Raw genomic sequence first — 20,671 nt, forward strand, 5'->3', positions numbered from 1 at the left:
ACTTTGGGCACCTAGAGGCAGGCAGGACATCATGTGGGCGTGTAACTTGCCCCCAACCCCTACCTACCCCCACCCCATCCCATCCCAGATGCAGCCCCAGGATTCTGGGAAGAACAGTTATCATCACACTGGAGACCAGGCCTGGTTTGCATAGTCTGCACGTTTAATCACTTTAAAACCTCTAACATTATCTCGTGTCCATTAAATAGAACCAACAATGCTGGGCCTGTTTAAATTACAAGGGAAAAAAAAATCACTGTGCACCAACCCAGTATCCTACAAAACCAGCTGGGCTGGCCACAAGGGTAGGGGGGATAGGAGAGGAGGGGGCACCCCTGGGCAGGTGGCTGGGTGCCAAGAGGGGCTGGGGGAGAGAAAGAAAAGGGGGCTCCCAAATGGGAAGGGACTGATTGTCCTAATGGGAGGGGTGTGAAAGGCACGTCAGAAGAGAGGGACTTGGGGGGCAGGATGGGTCAGTGCTTTCTCCACCAGGGCACAGTGTTAGAGGGGGCTCGACACCACCGCCTGCCCACCCCTGGCATTTGGAGAACCAGTGACCCATGAGCCCTTGGCACAACGAGCCCCATCTGAAACGGATGACAGCCTGCCCCTCCCACCATGATCTTCCTTTCCTGGGGCCCGCCTGGCCTGGCCTGCCTCAGGATGTGGGGCTTACCTACTCCTCACTCAGCAACACGTTGCAGCCCCCCACACCACAGGGCCAGGACAGCGGGGGAACAGCAGGGCGGACAGTGGGTGTGGGAAGGTGATGGTCCAGCTGCTACCCCCATTAAAAATACAAAAAAAAAAAAAAAAACACAAAACCCAAAAAACAAAAAACCCACCAGCATCTAAAGTGAAATAATCACAAAGTGAAAATATATCCTCAAACAGCCCCTGAGATCCCCACAGGGGAAAGCAGCATCGGGTGGGAGGCGGGAGAGGCCGGCTGGGCCACCGTCCCTCCCCACCACCCACCCAGGGGCTCCGGGACTGTGAGTGCCAACAGCCCAGGTAGCCCCGGGCTCAGAAAACAGGGACTTGGGCCCTAGCGGGAGGGGAGGGTGCCAGAGAGGGGAGGGTGGTCAGGACACCAGCATGGGGCCGGGCCAGCCTCACTCAGCAGGCAGCCAGCTGTAGTGGAGATGGGCAAAGGGACACACATGTGCACACGTGCGCACCCTGGAAGTACCTGCCTTGCCTTGGTCCCTTCCTACACTCACTGCTTCCGCCCAAGGCTCACCAGAGAGGTTGGGGACAGGGTCAGGGATGCAAAAGCCCTTGGAGAGGTGGCCTCCTGCTTCAAATACCCACTAGGCCAGCCTCCCTGCTGCCTGGATGGGGACCATTATTGCTTTAGAGGGACACGGAAGGGGCAAGAGCTGCAGCCCAGGTCAGGAATCTTGTGAGGGAAGGGCTGCCCCTCTTCACTCTGCAGGGACCTCTGGCTGGGGCCTGGACCTTGGAAAGCTGCCCTAAAGGTTTCACTCCTTTCTCCGCATGGAGGGGTGCTAACAGTGGGGAGAGGTCCTCCCCTGCCCCCGTAGCTGGTCCTTCGGTCCCACCCCAGGCAGTCAGGTGGCCCAAGATGGGAAGCCACCTCTGCCCCTCTTGCCTCCCAGCTGGGGTCCAAACCCAGTCCCAAGATAAAAAAATACTTTGGTGAATTAAAAAGTGCCCAAGGAGGGGATGGGCTCGAAGGGGCGGGCAGTAGGCGCTCGTCAAAGGGCGCTCTGGTCTTTGATAAAGGCGGTCCTCTCGCCCCGGCCCTCGTCCTCTTCTGAGTCGGATGGGCACTCCTCCTGCCAGGCTTCGGGCGGCAGCCCCTTGTAGGAGATGAGGCCACGGTCCATGGTGTACACTTTCACCCCTCGGAAGCTGAAGCCCGAGCGCAGCTGCAGGACCAGGAAGACAGTGACGAAGACCAGCACGATGAAGGCGCAGCTGAGGCCGGCCACCAGCTCCGGCAGGTGCGAGGGCAGCAGCCCCGCCCGCAGCCGCGGCTCTGTTTCCACCTCCAGGGGTGGTGGCCGGGGTGGCTGCTGCTGTGGTGACTCGCGGCTGCTCTGGCTTTGCCGGGAGCACGTCTGCTCCACAGGGTCCAGGGAGGCGTGGCTGGGGCAGCTGAGGCAGTCTGTGGGAGCTGGCCCCTGGCATGTGGCACACGAGGCGTGGCAGGGAGCACAGACGCTGGCCCGGATGGTCTCCACGTCGTTCTCAGTGCTATAATGTGTGTCGAGGACTTGGGGAGCGAAGCCTGGAGGGCAGTGCTGGACACAGCTCTTCTGGTGCAGGGAGAAGCCTTCCTCGCACACTGCCAGCACAGGAGAGAGGGTGGACGTCAGTTAACCTCCCCCTGACCATCGAGCCACGAGTTTGTGGACCTCAGCCCCAAGCACAGTCACTGGTGGCCCTAGGAGCTCCTCGCCGGAGAACTGTGGTCATCTCAAGGGCCCCAGGGTCTCTTCACACCCTTTTTCCTCCTTTAGGACGAGCACCCTCTGTCCCCTCAGCCTTGGGCCCCCAAACCCCAACAGCATCCATGACTGACCCACACAGGCCTGGCCGGACGTGAGGGTCTTGCAGCCGATGCTCTCGGGAGGTGTGGGCAGCCCCTCAGAGGCCGTGCCGTACAGCACGAGGGTGAATTTGGTCAGCGTCCCTATTGTGGGGGATAAGAGTTAGAGGGCACTGGGACCATGCCTGGCACCCCAGACCCCGCCAGCTCTCCTTGTTCCCCAGCCCTCAAGCGCCCCCAGTACCGTAGTTGTTGGCTTCGCTGGTGTTTTCAATCTCTAGGACCCACTCGCCAGAGGGGTCCTCATCCCAGGAATGGGTTGTCATGAAAGCCCAGTCATTAAACCCATCTGCAGAGTAGTCATGTGGCCTGGAAAGGAAAGGACACACAGCTGCCTGAGGCCTCTGGGAGACCCCAGCCAGGGGACACTGAGCCCACAACACACGGACCACACACCCTCCCCCAGTGCTGGGACGGAATTGCCTGCTGGCTCTGTTTCCCAAGAGGCCACATGTTCTGAACCAGAAGATTCTGGAAATGTGCAAGGGCATTACACATGGGAAGGCACACAGACGTGGCATTTAATAGCAGAATCAGAGATTCCTGCAACATGGGACAGTCCTGTAGGACAAAATCGTCTCTCCCAAAACGCCACCAGTGCCCCCATGAAGAAGTATTTGGTGACCGTCAGGACTGTGTGAGTGAATGAATGAATGAGTGCAGGTAGGGTAAGAGAGAGGACGAGCTAGGCAGTGGGGAGGGTAAGCACCTGGCGGCCAGCAGGGTGGAGCGGGTGCCCATGGGGCTGACCAGGTGGATGGCCAGGTCACCGCGGCGATTGTAGGACAGGGTGAGCCGCGCCTGAGCGTGCTCCAGCTGTGTGATATGGCTGGGCTCCCCCAGGCAGGCGGTCACGGTCTTCCGCACCTCCAGTCTCTTCCCAATGTCCCTGTGCAGACAGCAGCATTATGGTCTATCAGCCTGGCCCAGGGGGACCAGTGGGCACCCCTGCGACCCTCGGGTCCCACTTGCCCCCTCCCAGCCAGGGTCCAGCCCTCACTTGGGCTCAGTGAGGATGTCGATGATGCACTTCCGCTGGGGGGCCACTGTCGTCCAGTTCTGGGCCAGGGCCACCATGGCACCTGCATCCAACAACCCGTAGCCATACGAATGGCTCACTGTAGGGCAGGGAAGGCAGAGTCAGCTAGGAGGCACAGAGTGCCCCCCACCAACTGCCCATCCAGCCCACTGGCCACCCTGTCCTCACCTTTGCGGCCTACACCATTGGTGGCCCAGTCGTTAGCATTGAGATGGGCTGGCTTTGAGGTCTGTACCACCAGGTGCTGCATGTCCCGCCAGGTGAGGTTCTTACTGCAAAGGAGCAATGGAGAGGCTTGAGGGCTCAATCTCTTTGGAGAAGGCTGGAGACCCAGGGCTGTCCAGCAGAGGGCGCTAGTGGGGGGACAGGGTTGCCCCTCAGCCCTACCACTTACTTGGCCTCCAGAGTGAGAGCGATGATGCCGGCTGCCAAGGGGGCTGAGGCTGAGGTGCCTGTGTGAGACTCTGTACACTTCTGCCGCAGATCAGTGGTCACCTACCAGAATGATATTGGGCCTGTGAGGGTAAAAGGCCCCAGAGGCCACCTACCTGCCCTCCCTCTGCCCACAGGCCCTGAGCACCATAAATGGGGAGCCAGGGCCAAGACACTTTGGTCCCAGCTTCTGCCTTGCTAACTTGCTGTGGACAGGCCAATGCCGGGCCCTTTCCGGGCCTGCTTCCCAAGGAACAAGGGGGTTGAACTAGAGGCTGGAGATCATTAAGAGCAATGCATGTTTTTAGGGAGAGTATACACTTCTCAGGGGCTTCAGCAATAGCTCCATAGCCCCCAAGGGTCTTAGAGAGCCCCCCAACTCCCGTTCCATGATGCCTTAGCCACTACCACCCAGCCACACGCAGGTGGGAGGCAGATGGGGTTGGAAAGAGAGCCCTGGGCAGAGCCAGCAGGCAGCCCCATTTCCCAGCCTCTGCCCGGGAAAAGACTCACAATCTGCTTCTCGTTCTGGTTGCCACTGCTATAGGTCGTGGCCAGTGTGGACGAGCAGGCCTCACTGTACCAGGGCACGTTGCCGAACTGCGTGGCGCTGCTGATGGACAGCGTGTAGATGCTGTTGGTGTAGCCGTCGCAGTTGCAGCTGTCGTGCTCCCGACCCCCATTTCCTGAGGCCCAGACAAAGATGGATCCCAGCCCCCCACGGCCCTGTGGACACAATGGGCTGGGGTCACTCAAGAGAACAGGACTTGGGGGAGGCCTGGCAGGAAGACACTGCTGGAGACTGGGAAGGCTGGAGCCTCATTCTCCAGGGACCCTCTATCCACCCCCACCCCCATTCCCCTGTGAGATCCCTGATGTACCTTATGTTTTTGCATAAAAAAAATTGACCCAGACCACCACCCAAACGCTCAGTGGTGATTCCAGACAGTGGAATTATGGGCAATTTTTATTTACTTTATTCTTTTTCTGTCCTTCTAATCCCTTAACATTTTAATAAACACGCTCCGTGTAAAATTAAAATTAAACACAAGACTAAGTAAACAGGTACAGAAAAACACAAAGAAGAAAGTAGGGAAAAGATAGTGCCGCCCAGCTTGCCCCTCAGAGGCTGGGCCTGGTGTCCAGGGCTGGGCCAGGACCCCCACCTCACCTGGCTGACCCCCCGGAAGAAGGCCTCTTCAGCAAGACGGGCTGGCCCATCCACGGTCTTGCCATCATCCTCGGGGCCCCAGCTGGCACTGTAGATGTGGATGTGGTTGGGGTTCAGTCCCAGTGAGCGTGCCTCCACTGCATCTGTCACTTCACCATCCAGCATGCGCACCCCTGGCCGCAGAGGGGGGCGGGGAGAGGGATGCTGCGTGGGTCCAGCTGCCAGGGGCAGCCCCTGGAGCACACCCAGCCCTGCACCCAGAGGCTGGTGCTTGGAAACCGTAAGCCCCTTAACTCCTCAGCCGGCTGCTGCCTCTGCCTCTCAAAGACAAGACCCGGGCAGGGGAAAAGAGAGCACCTCAGCCCTCAACCACACCTTCCAGACTAGGATGTGTCTCTGGGGTCCCAAAGGACCATGGTGGTCAAGGCCTGCCATGTAAGGACTCAGAGTGGGTGGTGAAGATTTAGGGAGACGCCTGTTCAGAAACACTCCCTCCACCATGCAGCACAGGGCCACCAGCACGGGTGGTTCAGCTCTTTGAGTTGCTAAGAATCCTCCAAAGAAGATCCATGTGGTCCAAGGATCCAGAGGGGAAAAGTGACAGACACTGGCTGGATGGGAAGTGAGCAGAGGAGAATCCCACCCGAAGGGTCCTCCCAAAGACAGGGAGGCCAAAGCCCACACGCACCTCCAATGCGGGCATTGTAGGCCACGCCAACGCCACAGACACCGTTGTTGGCCACTGCGGCCACCTCACCCGCACACCGCGTGCCATGCCTGTCAGGGCCAAGAGCACAGCATTAGCAGTGGATAGAGAATGGCAGATGCAGCCTGAGGAGCAGGAAAGGTCACATGCCGCTCCATCCTTGACGGCTGTCCCATGTCTGTGCACAGTTCCCCCTCTACACACTCCACTCAGCCTATGGCCACCTCCGCTCTCATCAAACCCTCCCTCAGAGTTCCAGCCAGACCGGGACTGTGGAAAAGACTTCAGTCTCTCGGGCTGGGCATGCCTTAACACAGACTGAGCCCTGCTGCCTCAGTGGAAGAAAGAAGGGAAGCAGAGGCCAAGGACTTGCCAATTTTTACCTGTTGTCATTCATCTGTGTGTACCGGGGCTGGGGGTCAGGGTCCTGGTCGTTGACATCGAAGCTGGCCCCAGGATCCTGGAAAAGATGTGCCCATCATCAGGGACAGCCTGACCACACTGACAGAACAGGAACATCCCTAGATGCCCCTCGCCAGGGATCGCTGCCTCCCTCCCCCATCTCCTCACATAATTGCCTGCCAAGTCCGGGTGGTTCTTCTCAATGCCATCATCCAGAATGGAGACCACAATGCCACGCCCCGTGTAGCCCTGGGCCCAGGCGTCCTTCACGTTCAGGTCCCGCTGGGTGATGCCAGACTGCAGAGACACCCACCCCCATCACCCGCACTTATGAGATGTGGCTGTTGGGGGAGGTTACAGGAACCCTGAAGAATCCCTTTGTCACCCCCAAAAACTCCTTCTCCACCCGCCCCTGCTCCTGAAATGCCACCACTGGTTGTCTGGGCTCCACGGAATTACAAAGGACTCTGGAAGGGTACTCCTCAGGCTTAGAAGAATGGGCTAGAGAAAGATTACTCAGCAGACAGATGAAGACTGAGTGGAAGCCTCAAAGTCAGCCTCATCCACCAGCAGGACCCCTCCGTGGATGGATAAATACAGCTGGGGAGACAACGTACCAGGTACCACTGCTGGGGAAACTTGGGGTCCGTGGGCTCCTGGTATATGTCCCGTTTGGTCCGTCGCTTTGCCACCTGCTGCTCCAGCCACTCTACCTGTGAGGGAGTGAGGGAGAGATGGTGTGGGTGGAGGAGCAGGGAGGGAGAGTGAGGCCTCCTGAAAACAGAAAGGGAAGGGCAGCAGCAGGAGGGGCTGGGGCTGCACTCACTCGAGGCTCCCGCTGCAGCCGGCTGTGCCGCGGGTGGTGAGGTGATAGGGACCGCTTTGTCACTGCTCGATGCCAGAAGTGGTAATAGTCGCCGAAGATCTGCAACAGAGCAGGGAGACTGAGCTGGGCTTTCCATCTGTCAGTCCCTGGAGAGGCGGGGGATGGGGGTGGACAACCGGCTGCGAGGGGAGGCTCACAACGGCAGAGGGTGGTGGGCACCTGCTCCCTGCCCAGGACCTAGCAAGAGGCACAGGGACCAAGGGGGCTCACCCTCCCTGGGATATGCTGGTCCACTGAGCTAGAAGCCCAAGGGCAGGACAAAACACGGCTCTCATCCCTGGCCAGAACACGCTTCCTACCCAGATGCCCCTGAGAAGACAAGCCCCAGAGCTCCTGCTCCCGGTGCCCTGCCCTCACCGGCCCCACCCCCGACCATGTCCTAAGCCTAGTCCAGCAGGAGGGAAGAACACCTACCTGGCCCAGATTGAGGAAGCCATGCTTGCGTGCCACACTGTCAGCCACGGCTGGGCCTCCAGGAATGCGCACGGCCCAGGTATTAGTGAAGACCTTCTGGCCACGGGCATCGGCCACCAGCAGGACCAAGGCTCCTGCTGCTACCACCCATAGCAACCAGGGCCTCAGCTCCATGGGGGGGGACAGGTGGCCGGGACCCCGGAGCCCCCGTCTCCTTGGCCTGGTCACAGGGCCTCGGCTGTCGCGTACCTGCTCACTGCCTGTGGCCCGGGGCTGGCTGGCGGGGGCATGGGGCTGGGACAGGCAGGGCTGTGCGGGGAGGACGAGGGCTGCCGGCTCTGAGAGGAACAAGCAAGGAAAAGGGGGAGAGTCAGTCTCTTCCCAGCCACGCACTAAAGATGCCTTCCCCTCCAAGGCCCAATCCAGGACTGAAAGGGGCACTGGGGGAGAGGGGTGAAAATCCGGCCCCTCGAGGGCAGTCAGGTAGGTGGACAGATGGACCCTCCACACACAAGAATCCAGGAGCAAGATGAAAAGTAACAAGGTTTGAGTCACTCAAAACCAGAAGCAAGAACTGAATAGATGCTTGCCAGAATCAAAGTCAAAAAGATGGGTTATAAAGCAATAGATACACACGATCCCTCTTGGTTTTTGAAAAACTATTTATATGTGTATGCTTATATATAACCACAGAGCAAAATCTGGAGGGACACATGCTAACATGTTAACAATGGTTCTCTCAAGATGGTGAGAATTATGAGTAATTGTTTTCTTCTTTATGCCATTGTATATTTTCCTAATTACCCAGGTCTATAAAATATTATAAAGGATTACAATGTTGGCTTTTTCGTTTTTTAATGAGTAGCACCTACACAGCTCACTAGAGTTTCCTGGTTCAGCAAAGCAGACCCAGTAGGGAGTTATCTGCAAAGACCCACAGTCCCTGGTAAGAAAGAGTGGGCAATCTAAGGTGGGATGGGGGCTTTGGGGCCTGAGCATGGGGGATCGCAGTGGCTTCACCTTCCCTCTATGGCCCAAACAGGCGACCATCAGCAAAGTCAGGGTCCTTTTTACGCTGTTTCCTGGGAAACGCTGGGGCCACCCAGCCCTGGCCTGCAGGCCTGCGGCAGCCCCTCGGTTGCTCCACGCCCACCAGCCTTGCGTAATCTGAGCCCGGGCAGCCAGGGCAAACACTGGCTGCTGAGCCAGGAGCACCAAGGTGAGGCTGAATCAATAGTCCCCATGTTGTTTTTCCTCCTTCAGCAAACAGACAGCTGGACCTCTCTGCCTGGGGCCACATAACTGTCCCCACATAGGGCCCCTGGCTAGCCAGAAGCCAAGCCCCATGGGGTGGGGAGGAGCTGGGGAAGGTCCTAGTGGGGCTACAAGAGGTATCCCACCTCAGTGCCAAGCTTGTTGAGCAGAGCACTGCCCACAGGGCCTGGGATGCACCCACCACTCCTAGGGTCCGGTCCCAAAGGAGGCCACTCTGCTGGATGGCAAAACAAAGCTCCCTGGCTCACCCAGGCCCTGGGGAGATGGGCAGGCAGCTCACCACTGGGAACCCTAGGGGCTGCCCTCAGCCACAACCAGCCTCCCTGCCTGTTCCTGCTGTGGTCCCACCCTGCAGACTGGAGAGACTCAACACACAGTTCTTGGAGTATTTTCAGTTTACACCAAAATAACCTGACAGCTGATGGCAGGAGGCATCCACAATGCAGCTCCTCCTCACCCTGATGGGCAGAGTCCACAGGGTTCCCGGACAGGCCAGAAGCTACAGCCCCATGATGCTTTGGGCGACCAAGTTCCAGAAAGCTGGTCTGAGCAATGGCTGGGCAGCCAGATATCTGGCCCGAGGGTATGAAGAGACCCCAAGACTCTCATTTAACTGAGGATGTGGGGCCCTATCAGGCAGAACCTGATAGCAACAAAGCCTCTTCTACTCTTCTTCCCACAATAGCTGCCTGGTCCAGATGCCAAGCAGGCCACCTCCTGATGACAGAGCTGTGAGCCACGTAGCTCCCAAATCAAGACTGGGTTCATCTGATTCTAGCCCAGGTTCCGGCACATTGTGGATGGAGCTGCAGCTGCTTGGCATTAAAGACAATCAACTATCACCTCGCAGCACACAAAAAGAAAGCAGGCTTCAGGCCCAACCAAACAATCCCCCAAGAAAGGACCAGCCTTCCTCTGCCCAGCATCACCAGCCATGGTGAGCAGTGGATATGGCTTCCACAGAGCCTGAAGCCCCCAGATAGTTCTGCCTCAGCATCCTGGAGGGAAGGAGGACCACCTCCCAAAAGAGCAGGCACTGAGAACAATGAATGAATGGGATTCTCCCCACCCCCATCCCAGACTCTGACTCACCCTCTGAGTCCTAGTTTAGCTCAAACCCAGAGGCTTGCTGTATCTCTAGCCTCCTGTGATGCCCTCTCACATGGGACTCAGCTCCAGGCTGTGGCCACAGGGAGAGCTGTGGGTGGTCTTCCTGGCTTTTATCAAAGCCCGCTTCTCCAGCCCCAGGAATCTCCCGACACAGGACACAGCCCCTCTGAGGCACCCAAACTGAACCTACCCCCATCTGGCTGCTGTTTCCCAGGCACTGGGGGTCTGACGTGGACAGGGCTGCCTGGGAAAACTGATCAACTCTCTCCAGCAAAGAGACACCAAGTCAGGTCCCGTAACCGGCATTGAAGGCTCTGCTGAAATTCTGAATTCCAGTCCCCACTCAACTACTCATTTGCTGAGTGATCTTAAACAAGTAACTTCCTCTCTCTGGGCCTCAAGTTTCCTTGGTAGTAAAAACTGCTAGACCAGAGGTTTTCAAACTTTTTTCTTTTAAGTCACAGAATCACTTTCTAAAAATCAAATCTTACGTAGAAGTCCAATATAGTAAATAGTAAAACTTGGGCGGCTACGGTTGAGACAGGTCAGGCTTGGCTACTCTCCCATGCTGTGTCCATACCTGGACAGCAGCTGCCCAGCCCTCGCTAGGCCACATCACCCTAGCACTTCCCAAGGCAGAAAGAACTCCAACACCCTCCGGTGGAGGAAGGTCTGCATCCCCAGGGGCAAAGGGTAGGGAATGGATGGAAAGCAGGTACTGACCTGACAAGTGACTGCTGTAAGACCTGTCTGGCAAGCAGGCCGCCCCTCAGTCCAGCCACCCCACGGGGGCAGCAGGGGCCTCGGCCAGGCCTCCGCGGGAGGCAGCCCCAGAACCGTCCTGAGCCAGCCTCCCAGCGCCCGCGGATCCGTCACCTGAGTCTCTCGCCGCCCAGGTGTGCGGACGGGGGCGAGGCCCCGGGGGTGAATAATCCCCTCCGCCACGCGGAACAGCCGCTCCTCCCCTCCCCCGGCGGGAGCACAGGCCCTCCCCGGCCGCGGAGTGGGCGAGCCGGCGGCGGCCCCCGAAGGACCGCGGGGAGGCGGGAGCACCCAGCGCCTCTGGAATTCTCTCCCCATCCCGCCCCCAGCGGGGGCCCCGGCAGGCGCTTCCTGAGGTCAGAGGGCTCGCCCCGGCCCCAAGCGGAAAAGTATCGGCACCGATAGAGGCCGGGGGCCGAGCCGGGCCCGGCGCGCTCAGGTGGGCTGCGGGTCGCCCTTCCTGCTCCCCACAGCTCCACCTTCGGGGCCGGCCCCGAGGGCAGTTTCGAAAGCCGGGCGGGCAGCCGGGCCCGAGAGGCCCGGGTCAGCGCTGCCTCGGCTCCAGCGCCCCCGACCATCCCCCGCCAGGGCGCCCGTGCCGCGGAGCCCGCTCCTCCGGCAGAGCGGCCCGGTACGGCCGGCTCCCCTCCGGCCCGGCTCCCGACGCTCTGCCTTCCTCGGGCCCCGCGCCCTCGCCGCTTACCCTAGGGAGCTCGGGCGGGGAAACTTTTACAGGCGAGCGTCGCGGCGGCTCGGGCGCCCCTTGGCCGAGCGGAGAGCCCGGCGGCGGGGGCCTGGGCTCGGCGCGGTCCCCGCGCCCGGCAGCAGCGTCACCGCGCGGAGGCGGGGAGGCGCGGCGGCGCGGCCTCAGCCGAGCCGGCGACCAGGGCAGGGCTCCGCCTCGGCTCCGGCTCCGGCGCGGGCGGGGGCAGCGGCCGGGCCGCGGCGGCGCGGCTTGTTTACTCCGGCCGCTGTCAGCCGCTGCGGCGGCCCGGGCTCCTCCTCCTCCGCCGCCGCCGCCGCGCCCCTCCCCCTGGCGGCACCACCTCCGCGCACCCCGGCCGCTGCCGCCGTCCCGCGGCCCTGGCCCGCCGCGTCGCCCATGCTGCCCGGGCCCGGGCTGCGTTCGGGCGGGAGCACCGCAGACAACGAGCGCCGGTCCCGGAGCGGCGGCCCTGCGGCCTTCCGGGGCGCCTGCTGCCTCCGGCTCTTGGTCGGGCGGGGAGGAAGTGGGGCCGGCGATCCCAAAGCCCTGGCGGCGGCTCGGCGCGTCCCCCAGGCCCCGATGCCCGCGCCCCCGCCCCCGGGCTCGGCTCTTCGCGCCGCGAGCTCCCTGGGCCGGCGGCCGCGGAGACCCGAACTCGGAACTTGGGGAGGGCTCGCGGCGTCGCTCTGAGCCCAGTCTCGGCCGGATTCTGGGGGGAGCTGGCTCTTTCCTTCCCCCACTTCCCCACTTCTGAGCCACGAGCTTGGGCACCACCGGGTTAAGTGCCCTGGGATGACGCACCTGGGGTACCCCACCGGAGGTCAGACTTCTCCGCGGCTGGGCAAGTCCTCGTGGCCTATTAAGAGGACTCACGATTTTGTCTGCATCTATAAAGACAGGTGAATAAGCGGAACAAGTAGCCCATCCCCCTTTAATTTTTTTTTAACTTTTTTTTTTTTTTAACTCCAACCGCCTGCCAGGCACCAGGCCAGTCACTTTATATTATCTCCTCCTTATGTATATTATTTAATCTACATAATCCTCCCAGGCTGACATTATTAATCCCATTTTACAGATAAGGAAACTGAGGCACACAAAGTTCAAATAATTTGCCCAGGGTCCCACAACTAGCAGGTCTCAGATCCTGGAGGAGGTCGATCTGGGGCTTCGGCAGAGCCTAAATCCAGACTACTTGCAATATACCAGCCGACTTTTCTCTCTCCCTGGGTCCTTGCCCTAGAAAACGTCTGTGCTACTTGGCTGAGGCCACCAATGCTTGAGCTGAGGAAGAAAAGAGGGGCAGTATGGCCAGGAGCTCCCCAGGCTGGGTTACTCCAAGGTTGCAGACCAGTCCCTGCCCATCCTTTCCTGTTCCCTGTGAGATATCCTGGAAGCACAGTATTACCTTGTGGCCTCCTCAGCACAGGTTTGGGGATAATAACAAAAATGATCACCGCTGAGCACGTACTCTGAGCCAGGAGCCCCTTGTTCTCAGCTCTTTCCCTGTGTGAACTTATTTTGTTCTCACCACTAACCCCATAAGGTGGGTATAATTTTCCTTCAGGCACCTCTTATGTATCGCTATCTACACTGTACAGAGGAGAAAACTGAGGTCCTGAAAGTTTAGGTAATATTCCTTAGGTAAGTAGGTAATAAATCAACCAACAAACCTGGGTTCAAATCCCTGCAGCATTATTTCATTCTCAGAGCCTCAATTTATCCCTCTGTAAAATGGAGATAATGTTCATTTAATGGGTTAAGTTACCATTTGGGCACCCATGCAAAAACTGGAAATTTGAGGAAGAATGTGGGGTTCTGAAAGTTGAGCTGAGAGGTAAGTCCAGTTGGCCCTATCTCAGAGTGGGAACCACCACCGGCCCCCAAAGAAGCAGATTCCTAGGGGCCACCCTGGGGTAGCCTCCAGCAGCAGCACCAGCCACATTGGGAGAACAATACTTCAGTCAGATGGAGGCAGGAAGTGAGTCACGGTTCTTCCTCAGTCTGTGAGCAAGAGAACCTCATTGAGGGGAAATAGGGACAGTGCTCGCCCCACCTAGCCTCTCAGTCCCCCAGTGCCTTTCCCACTTGTCCTCTGACCTACAGAAAGGTCAGCCTGGAAAGAAAGCAATCCTGTCTGAGTGCCCCACCCATCCTGGAGGCTGGCCCCAGGGGAGCCGCAGTGGGGCTGAGGAGGAGGGGCTAGCCCTGTCTCAGACGGCTGCCATCCTGGCAGAGGAACTGGAGCTTTCCAGTTTCTTCCCGACAGCCTGCCCCTCCAATCCTGCCTTTGGCACGAGGAGAATTTGTTAAACTGTGTTGCTCAGAAGTGCATCACTGAGGGGAGGAGAGAGGAGAGGATTGAGCGAGTGAGCACCTGTCCTGCCTTTGCCCAGAGCATCTTCACCTTAGTCCTGCTCCTGGGTTAGGATTTCACATACACTTGTATTTTACAACAATCCTGTTGTTAAAAAAAGAATGTGGAAGCCACTCTCCTTGAGAATGGGCCCTCAGGAGAGACTCCAAGCTTGCCACAGCTGGTGACTGCTAGCCAGCTTCTTCCCTTATCTCCTGGAACAAGTCCTGTGGGCAGGTTTTGTTCCGTTTATCACTCCCCATTTATCTGAGGCTCTAAGGCCAGAGGGAGCTAAACCGCCTGTGGAGCCGGCACCCCCCTCTACTTGGTACCCTAGGAAGCCCCAGAGCCTCTGGATCACATGATCAGTTTTACAGTTAATTGGACAGGGGACCCTAGGTGACAGAAGCCTAGAGACAGGGTGGAGGATGACCTGTGAAGAGGAGCAGGGCCTGATGGGTAAGGCCTGAGGGAGGAAGGACCCACCTTCCCAGCAGGGATCCCAAAGGAAGGGTCCAGCCAGCCAGGCCTTTCTTGATCCTTGGATTTGGAGCTAATCTGGGAGGCTCCTGGGCAATGGTAGTCCTATGGTAAAATCCAGCCAGTCACCCTCACCCCAGGAACTCCCATTGTCCCCTTCTCTCCAAATCTCTTCCCCACCCTCAGGCACCTCCAACAAAGCCTTCAGCCGCAGCACCCACACCTGGTTTTAATCAAAATGTCTACACCACATCCATACATGCATAGATGGCCAGACAACAAAATTTAATTGGTGTTTTCCCTAAAAGGGTGGGATTTGAGAGCTTTTTGTTGTCTTCTTTTTGCTTACTTGCATTTTCAGTAATTTCTACAATAACTTTTAGAATAAGATAATTAAACTTTTAGTCATGCAAAACTGAACAAAGCATGCCCATACTTCACCATCTCGCTCCAGAACACCTGGGGTCCATCCTGAACGCTGCTGGGGCAACAGTCAGGCTCCTCCTAGCCCATCATGGGGCAGGGCCCTTCCAGTTCTGGCTAAACCACTTTGGGAAAACCTACTTTATAGGACAGGCAAACAGGGTGTCTGTGGGTGGGGGGAGGAGCTAGAAGTCGGTTGGTGATGCATCTGGTCACGCTGGGACAGGATCCCGGCACAGCCAGCCCTTCTCATTTTCCCAATTACTGGGCTACATCTGCACTTAACCTCTTACCTGCTGGCTCCCACATCCCCAAGTCACTGGTCAGTTTAATGGTTCCCTTCTGCCTGCTTTGTGTCTTCTGCTTTACCTTCAATGCCCAGCCAGTGCTACTCACAATTGGACACCTAATAGGTGCTTTGGGTACAGTCTAGTCTGGCAGGCATTCATTAAGCACCTGCTGAATGCTGGGCCCTGGAGCCTCAAGCTGAGTCCCCTAGAGCTTGTCCTCAGGAAGGCAGCGAGTTCCTCTGGTAGAGTTAGACAGAGGTACCTGAGAAACGCCAGGATCTTCCTGAAGCTGTGCCCTCCCTTCTGGCCTTGTAGCTCCAACAAGCTCTGCCCTTCCTTCTCCCTCTTGATCCAGAAAAGTAAAACACTCAATTAACATGTCTTCTTGTTGAGTTTTCCAATTAGTTTTGTAATCCGGACCAGAATTTCTCAACCTTGGCACTACTGACATCTTAGGGCAGATGATTCTTTTTTTGTGGGAACAGTCCTATACATGGTAGGATGTTAAGCAACATCCCTGATTTCTAAGAACTAGGGGCCAATAGCACCCTCACCCCCGTTATGACAACCAAAAATATCCCCAGACATTTCCATATGTTCCCTGGGAGGCAAAATTGCCCCTGGCCGAGAACCACTGGTCCAGAGTGAGGGATGGGAGTGGCGTGGGTTGGCATGCCAGGGTTCGAGGCAGCAGGAGTTGTCTACTCAGAACTTTGCACCCAGACAGCTGGCAGCAAGGGAGAAAACTCCCAAACCCCAAACTGCCAGGCAGGGCAGAGCAACAATGGGGCCATTTAGTGTTCAGGGCAAGCAATCTTATGTATCTCCACGACATCTGAGGACATGGCTCTCAGGAATGCTAACGATAATGCTGCATCGAGGAGAGGAACAATCACGCTGATCACACTCTGTTTACTTAGGTGAGGAAGTGGATGAGACAGCTTTGCATTAAATATGTATTTAGAAAGCAGATCCTTGGTTGCTGGGGGAAGAGGGGCAGGGACGGGCGGGGCGGGAGGAAACTTTGGGGAGTGATGGATATGTTCATTATTCTGATTGTGGCAATGATTCCATGGGTATACACGAACGTAAAAACGGATTAAGCTGTACACTTTAAATAGGTGCAGTTTGTAGTGTGTCAATTATACGTCAATAAAGCTCTTTTTAAAATGTATTTCATTGTTCAAAGTTTTAGTGCTTGAAAGGAATTATTTTGAAAATTTACTAACGTGAAGTAGCCATTTCTTGACTGTGCCAGATAAATGGGGGCGGGGGGGGGCACTGTAGAACGTAAAAAGAAAACAGAAAAAAAAGAGAAAAGGATCAGGTACCTCAAGGCTGACCCAGGGAAGGCAGAAAGGGATGCTGAGAACATTCAGCTCAGGTGTCCTTCCGTGAAGCCAGCGAGAGCCTGTCTGCTGGCTTAGAGGAAGCACTGGAGAGTTTTCCCTTTGGGTGATGCTATCAAACCAACGTGTCTGGAATGGTATTATCAGGGGCTTGGGAAAATAAAATAACAAATTTAGTGCTGGCTGCCAGGAAGGGAACAGATGAATCTGGAAATTACAGGCTCCTCCACTACCTTTAATCCCTAAAACAAACATTGCTGGGGGAAAAGCCAGTTAATACCTGGAGGAGGGCAAGTACTATCCCTCAGTGGGGCTGGTACACCTGGGGAGCAGAGAGCCTTTATAGGAGCCGGCTGCATGGGAAAGTTGCCAGCACTGCCCGTGCCCAGGGCTGTGCACTCAGCAGGGAGGGGTGCTGAGAAGCCCAGGAGGGAGAGCTGTGGGCGGCCAACAATGCCTCTCACTGACAGTTCAAGTGCTTTTTAGTTAATAGGGACTTCCACTGAGGTTCTCAGGAGCCCTGAGTGAGGCAGGGGAGCCAGGAGAGGCTGTGCAAAGCAAATGTTCTGTGACAATAAAAATCTCTGTTTGTGGAGGGTTGATTGTGCACTAGGGGCTTCATTCATTCCTTCCTCAAATATTCACTGAGCACCTGCTGGGTGCAGGCCTTGCTCCAGGGCTCCAGTGGTAAGGGAGGCAGACAGCAAGTAAATAAGTAAATAAGTTTATAAGAGAAGTTCAGCTCATCCTATGAACTCAGAAACAAAAATAGCAAAGGGTGGTGCTGTAGTCCCTGGGGAAGTCAGGGAAGGTCTCTCTGAGGAGGCGATATTTGAGCCAAGGCTCCAGCAAGGGACAAAGATGTGAAGGTCTGGAGAGAAGGCGTCCAAAGCAGCAGGCAGAGGAAACCATGGGACATGGTCCTGCTGTGTGAGCTCCTGCCCTCGGAGAGCAGGCACTTCCCAGAGTGCCATGGGAGAGGGTGACAGTGGGAAGAGATGGGATGAGAGGGGTCAGCAGGGCTAGACCACGCAGCATGTGGCAGGCCGGTCAGGACGTGGAATTGAACTCCTGCAACAATGGGCAGTCTGGGGGGAATTTTACTACTTTGCCCCTTTCAAGGGCCCTTCTGACTACTGTGGGGAGAGACGACACGTGGAGGGTAAGAGTTGGAGCCCCACAAGAGCTCTATGCAGGAGGTGCCATCTGTGGCCCTCCCTGTTACACGAGGGGTGAGGGGTGTGGCCTGGGGAAGTTGGGTGACATTCATAACCCAGGAAGCAGGTTTGTGGGCTCCTGAACAGGCCTGGGGAGGGTGGACAGAAGCCCTGCCACTGCCTACGCTGGGAAGGCCCGAGCTTCCTCAGGCTGAAAGCTGGCCAGGACGGCCAGGCCCAGGCCCCCACTGCCCAACTGCTTGGGTGGTTTCAGGTGTTTCTCCCTAAATCACACTGCTATCAGCATCTTTAGCTGCAGACTTGGCAACAAGGGAGGCCCTTGAATTAAAGCTCAAACTCTCAGAAAGCTCTTTCCCTGTTAGGCACCCTGCTAAGTGCTTTCCTCCGATTGCCTCTATTTTTCAAAGCATTCCTGGGCCGGCATGACACCATTGTTATTCCCATTTTACAGACGAGGACCCTGAGGCCTAGAGAACCTGTTCGGATCACAGTTAGGACAAGGAGGATCCAAGATCTGAACCTGGAGAGCATACACACAAACCACTTAGCTTTCTGCCACTAGAAGAGAGTGAACTAGAGCTGAATCAGACGCCGATTCCTGAGGCACCGTGCTGTGGGTAGCTCTGCTGTGATTCACCTTTGACTTTTTCTTGGACAAGGCTTGTTTACCTGTACTCTCCTCGCCATACATGTGGGTGTTTATGTAATGTGTGCACTACAGAACTGTGGGGCTGCCCTTCCACCACAGAGGGTGCCAGTTAGCAGTCCAGCCCTAGGCTCAAATCCAGCCCCCCATCCCTGGGCAAATTACTTAACCTCTCAAGGCCCCAGTTTCCTCATCTGTAAACTGGGGTAAAAACTACCCAGTCCATCAGGTGATACCTGTGAAGTGTTCACTCAGCACAGGGCCAGGTCAGCCACGGTGGCTACTATGATTAAATGAACCCTTCAGTCTGAGGCAGGAAGGCTCTTCCAGTGGGCTGGCCATGGAAGCGTCTCTAACTCCTCCTCATTGGCCCAAACACAGGCGTTCATGGATGAAATCTCTGCCCTCACCCTGGGACTCTTCCTTGGTGCTTTTAGGTTGTTGTTTCCCTAGGAGGAGACCTGCTAGCCTCGCACTACCGCTGTGTTCAGAGAAGCCTTTGGTGTGGCCTGGTTCCTGGGTGGCCCATGAGGTGCCATGTAACCATTTTGCAAGCTGCCCGCTCCTTTGACCTCTTGCCTTTGAGGTCGGAGGTCAGTGGACAGTCCTCTGAGGCAGTGCTTCCCAACATGTTCACATCATGACGTGCAGCAAGTGTGGACAGCCCCCTGGGGCAGAAGGACCAGGCTGATTGAAGCTGGTGGGGTCTCACTGGCAGCTGCCACCCTACACCCTGATGCCTGCTTGGGGCCTGGGTGCTCCAGAACCTGTCTCAGACACAGGAGTGGGCAGTGCTCTTTAAGGGGTCTGGCTACAGGGAGACAGGTGGCTGTACTGTCTCCCAACACTGGCCACATCGTTGTGCTGCTAAGTTCTCTCTGTATAGAGGCCTGGCAGGGCCAATCTTCCTGACTGTCTTGTTTTTAGAGAGAAGAAATGTTTTCCAGATAGTATTCTAGGAAGATCGTTCTCCTGGGAAGCAATAGGGCTCTTTATCCCTGTCAGTACGTCTCTAATCTGAGTCTTGTGCATTCCCTTTATGGGGAAGGGACCCCTGCAGCCTCCCCAGTACTGATTAAGGTAAGTTATTTTTGTTGTATTAGGCATACTCCACTTTTTTAAAAACACCCTTATTGTGGTATGATTCCTGCACAGTAAACTACACATATTTCACATGTACAATTTGATGAATTTTGATAGATGGGCATACTCCTTATAGTTCTCATGCAACCAGCAATCCAAAATGATTCAAAACTATATAGAAAAATACACGTAAAGCAATCTTGTTCCTACCTCAGCCCCTTCTGTGCAGACCCCTTCCACACTTACCAGTTTTTATTAGATTGGATTTATCCTTCCAGTGTTTCTTTCTGCAAGAAAGAAGAATAAAAGTTATACGTACACACACAATTATCTCTTTTCTTATACTTCCCTCTTTTTATCAAAAGGTAGCATATTAATTTTTTGGTTTTTTTTTACTTAGCAATACATTCTGGAGAAGTTTACACAATAAAAATAAAACCACAAACCCAATACGATTCAAAGTGACAACATTAGTTTAATGGGAAGGATGATGTTGTTTGGCTGAGACAAAATTGCCACTTGCAACGATATGGGACTGACCAATGAGAGCAGATCTCCTTTTGAGTTTGACATGCCTATGGATGCTGCCGTGTGCTGGGGAATGACTCAGTTCTCCCACTACTTTTTTCTACTTGAATTACCGCAGTACCTCTGTTTGCACAGTGGGCTATTACATCATTTGGCCTGCACTTGGCTTCAACGCATCATTTACGCATTAAATCCGCCTCTGTTCTTTTCTTGTTAGCCAGCAGCAATTAAAAAGGACTGTTTGATGCCAACACCATCATAAACACAAATGCAAACTTGGGCAGTGAAATCCTGTGTCAACAGTAGATTGTAAGGTGGTCGTGCCGACAGTAATGATGATGAAAATAATCATAATGGCTAACATTTACTGAGTATTTGCTATGAGCTGGCATTGTGCTAAGTGCTTTACATGCAGGGTCTTATGTAATCCTCCAAACAACTCTATAAAGTAAGCACTACCCATTTTACAGATGAGAACATTTATTTAGTCTTAAAGCAATTAAATAACTTGTTCCGAGTCACAGGTGCTCGAAAAGTTACAATCAGAATTTGAATCCTGGGTCAGACTAACCCAGTGATCACTACAAGGGCTGGTAGCTGGGACAGGAAACTTACTACGCTCTTTGCCATCAAGTCCTGGCCACAACTGCTCACCTTGGCTAGGTGCTGCTGGGCTGGGCCAGGCAGGATGCGTGGGGCCTGAGGCAGAGGGTGAAAAGGGATTGCATGGGTCACAGCCCCCCACAGGGGCCTGGACTCCCTGGGACCTTCTCCCTGAATCCTGTCTGAAAGTGTGCTGAGTCTGTAATGTGACCCTGCCTCCTCTCTCAGTATCAAAGTGAACACACACACACACACAC

The 20,671-nt window shown here is 55.9% G+C and overlaps 1 protein-coding gene across 6 annotated transcripts; it reads right to left on the reverse strand.

Moving 5' to 3' along the window:
• Positions 1–140: 140 nt before the first annotated feature.
• FURIN (furin, paired basic amino acid cleaving enzyme) lies at positions 141–12,377 on the reverse strand. Of its 6 annotated transcripts, none has more exons than XM_031440591.2 (17): positions 12,283–12,377; positions 7,629–7,966; positions 7,425–7,523; positions 7,155–7,253; positions 6,946–7,041; positions 6,497–6,625; positions 6,310–6,386; positions 5,909–5,997; positions 5,221–5,393; positions 4,563–4,775; positions 4,012–4,112; positions 3,786–3,889; positions 3,579–3,696; positions 3,288–3,467; positions 2,763–2,887; positions 2,552–2,662; positions 141–2,314 (listed from the first exon to the last, which is right to left on the reverse strand). In XM_031440591.2, exons 2-17 carry the CDS (start codon positions 7,800–7,802, stop codon positions 1,722–1,724), a joined length of 2,481 nt encoding a protein of 826 aa, XP_031296451.1. In that variant the 5' UTR covers positions 7,803–7,966; positions 12,283–12,377; the 3' UTR covers positions 141–1,721. The 6 variants fall into 6 exon arrangements, with proteins under 6 accessions (XP_031296451.1, XP_031296449.1, XP_031296450.1 ...); XM_031440589.2 differs by lacking the exon at positions 12,283–12,377 and adding an exon at positions 11,479–11,728; XM_031440590.2 differs by lacking the exon at positions 12,283–12,377 and adding an exon at positions 10,737–11,224.
• Between the last annotated feature and the right edge of the window lie 8,294 nt (positions 12,378–20,671).

This window comes from Camelus dromedarius, chromosome 29 (assembly GCF_036321535.1).
Source record: "Camelus dromedarius isolate mCamDro1 chromosome 29, mCamDro1.pat, whole genome shotgun sequence".
Classification (NCBI taxonomy): Eukaryota; Metazoa; Chordata; class Mammalia; order Artiodactyla; family Camelidae; genus Camelus; species Camelus dromedarius.

Coding starts and splice junctions, on each gene's coding strand:
- FURIN (XM_031440591.2), bottom strand. CDS start 7,802: ATGGAGCTGAGGCCCTGGTTGCTATGGGTGGTAGCAGCAGGAGCCTTG. Junction 5,998..6,309: donor ACACAGATGAATGACAACAG/GTAAAAATTGGC, acceptor TGGCCCTGACAG/GCATGGCACGCGGTGTGCGG. Junction 3,890..4,011: donor GCTCTCACTCTGGAGGCCAA/GTAAGTGGTAGG, acceptor GCTCCTTTGCAG/TAAGAACCTCACCTGGCGGG.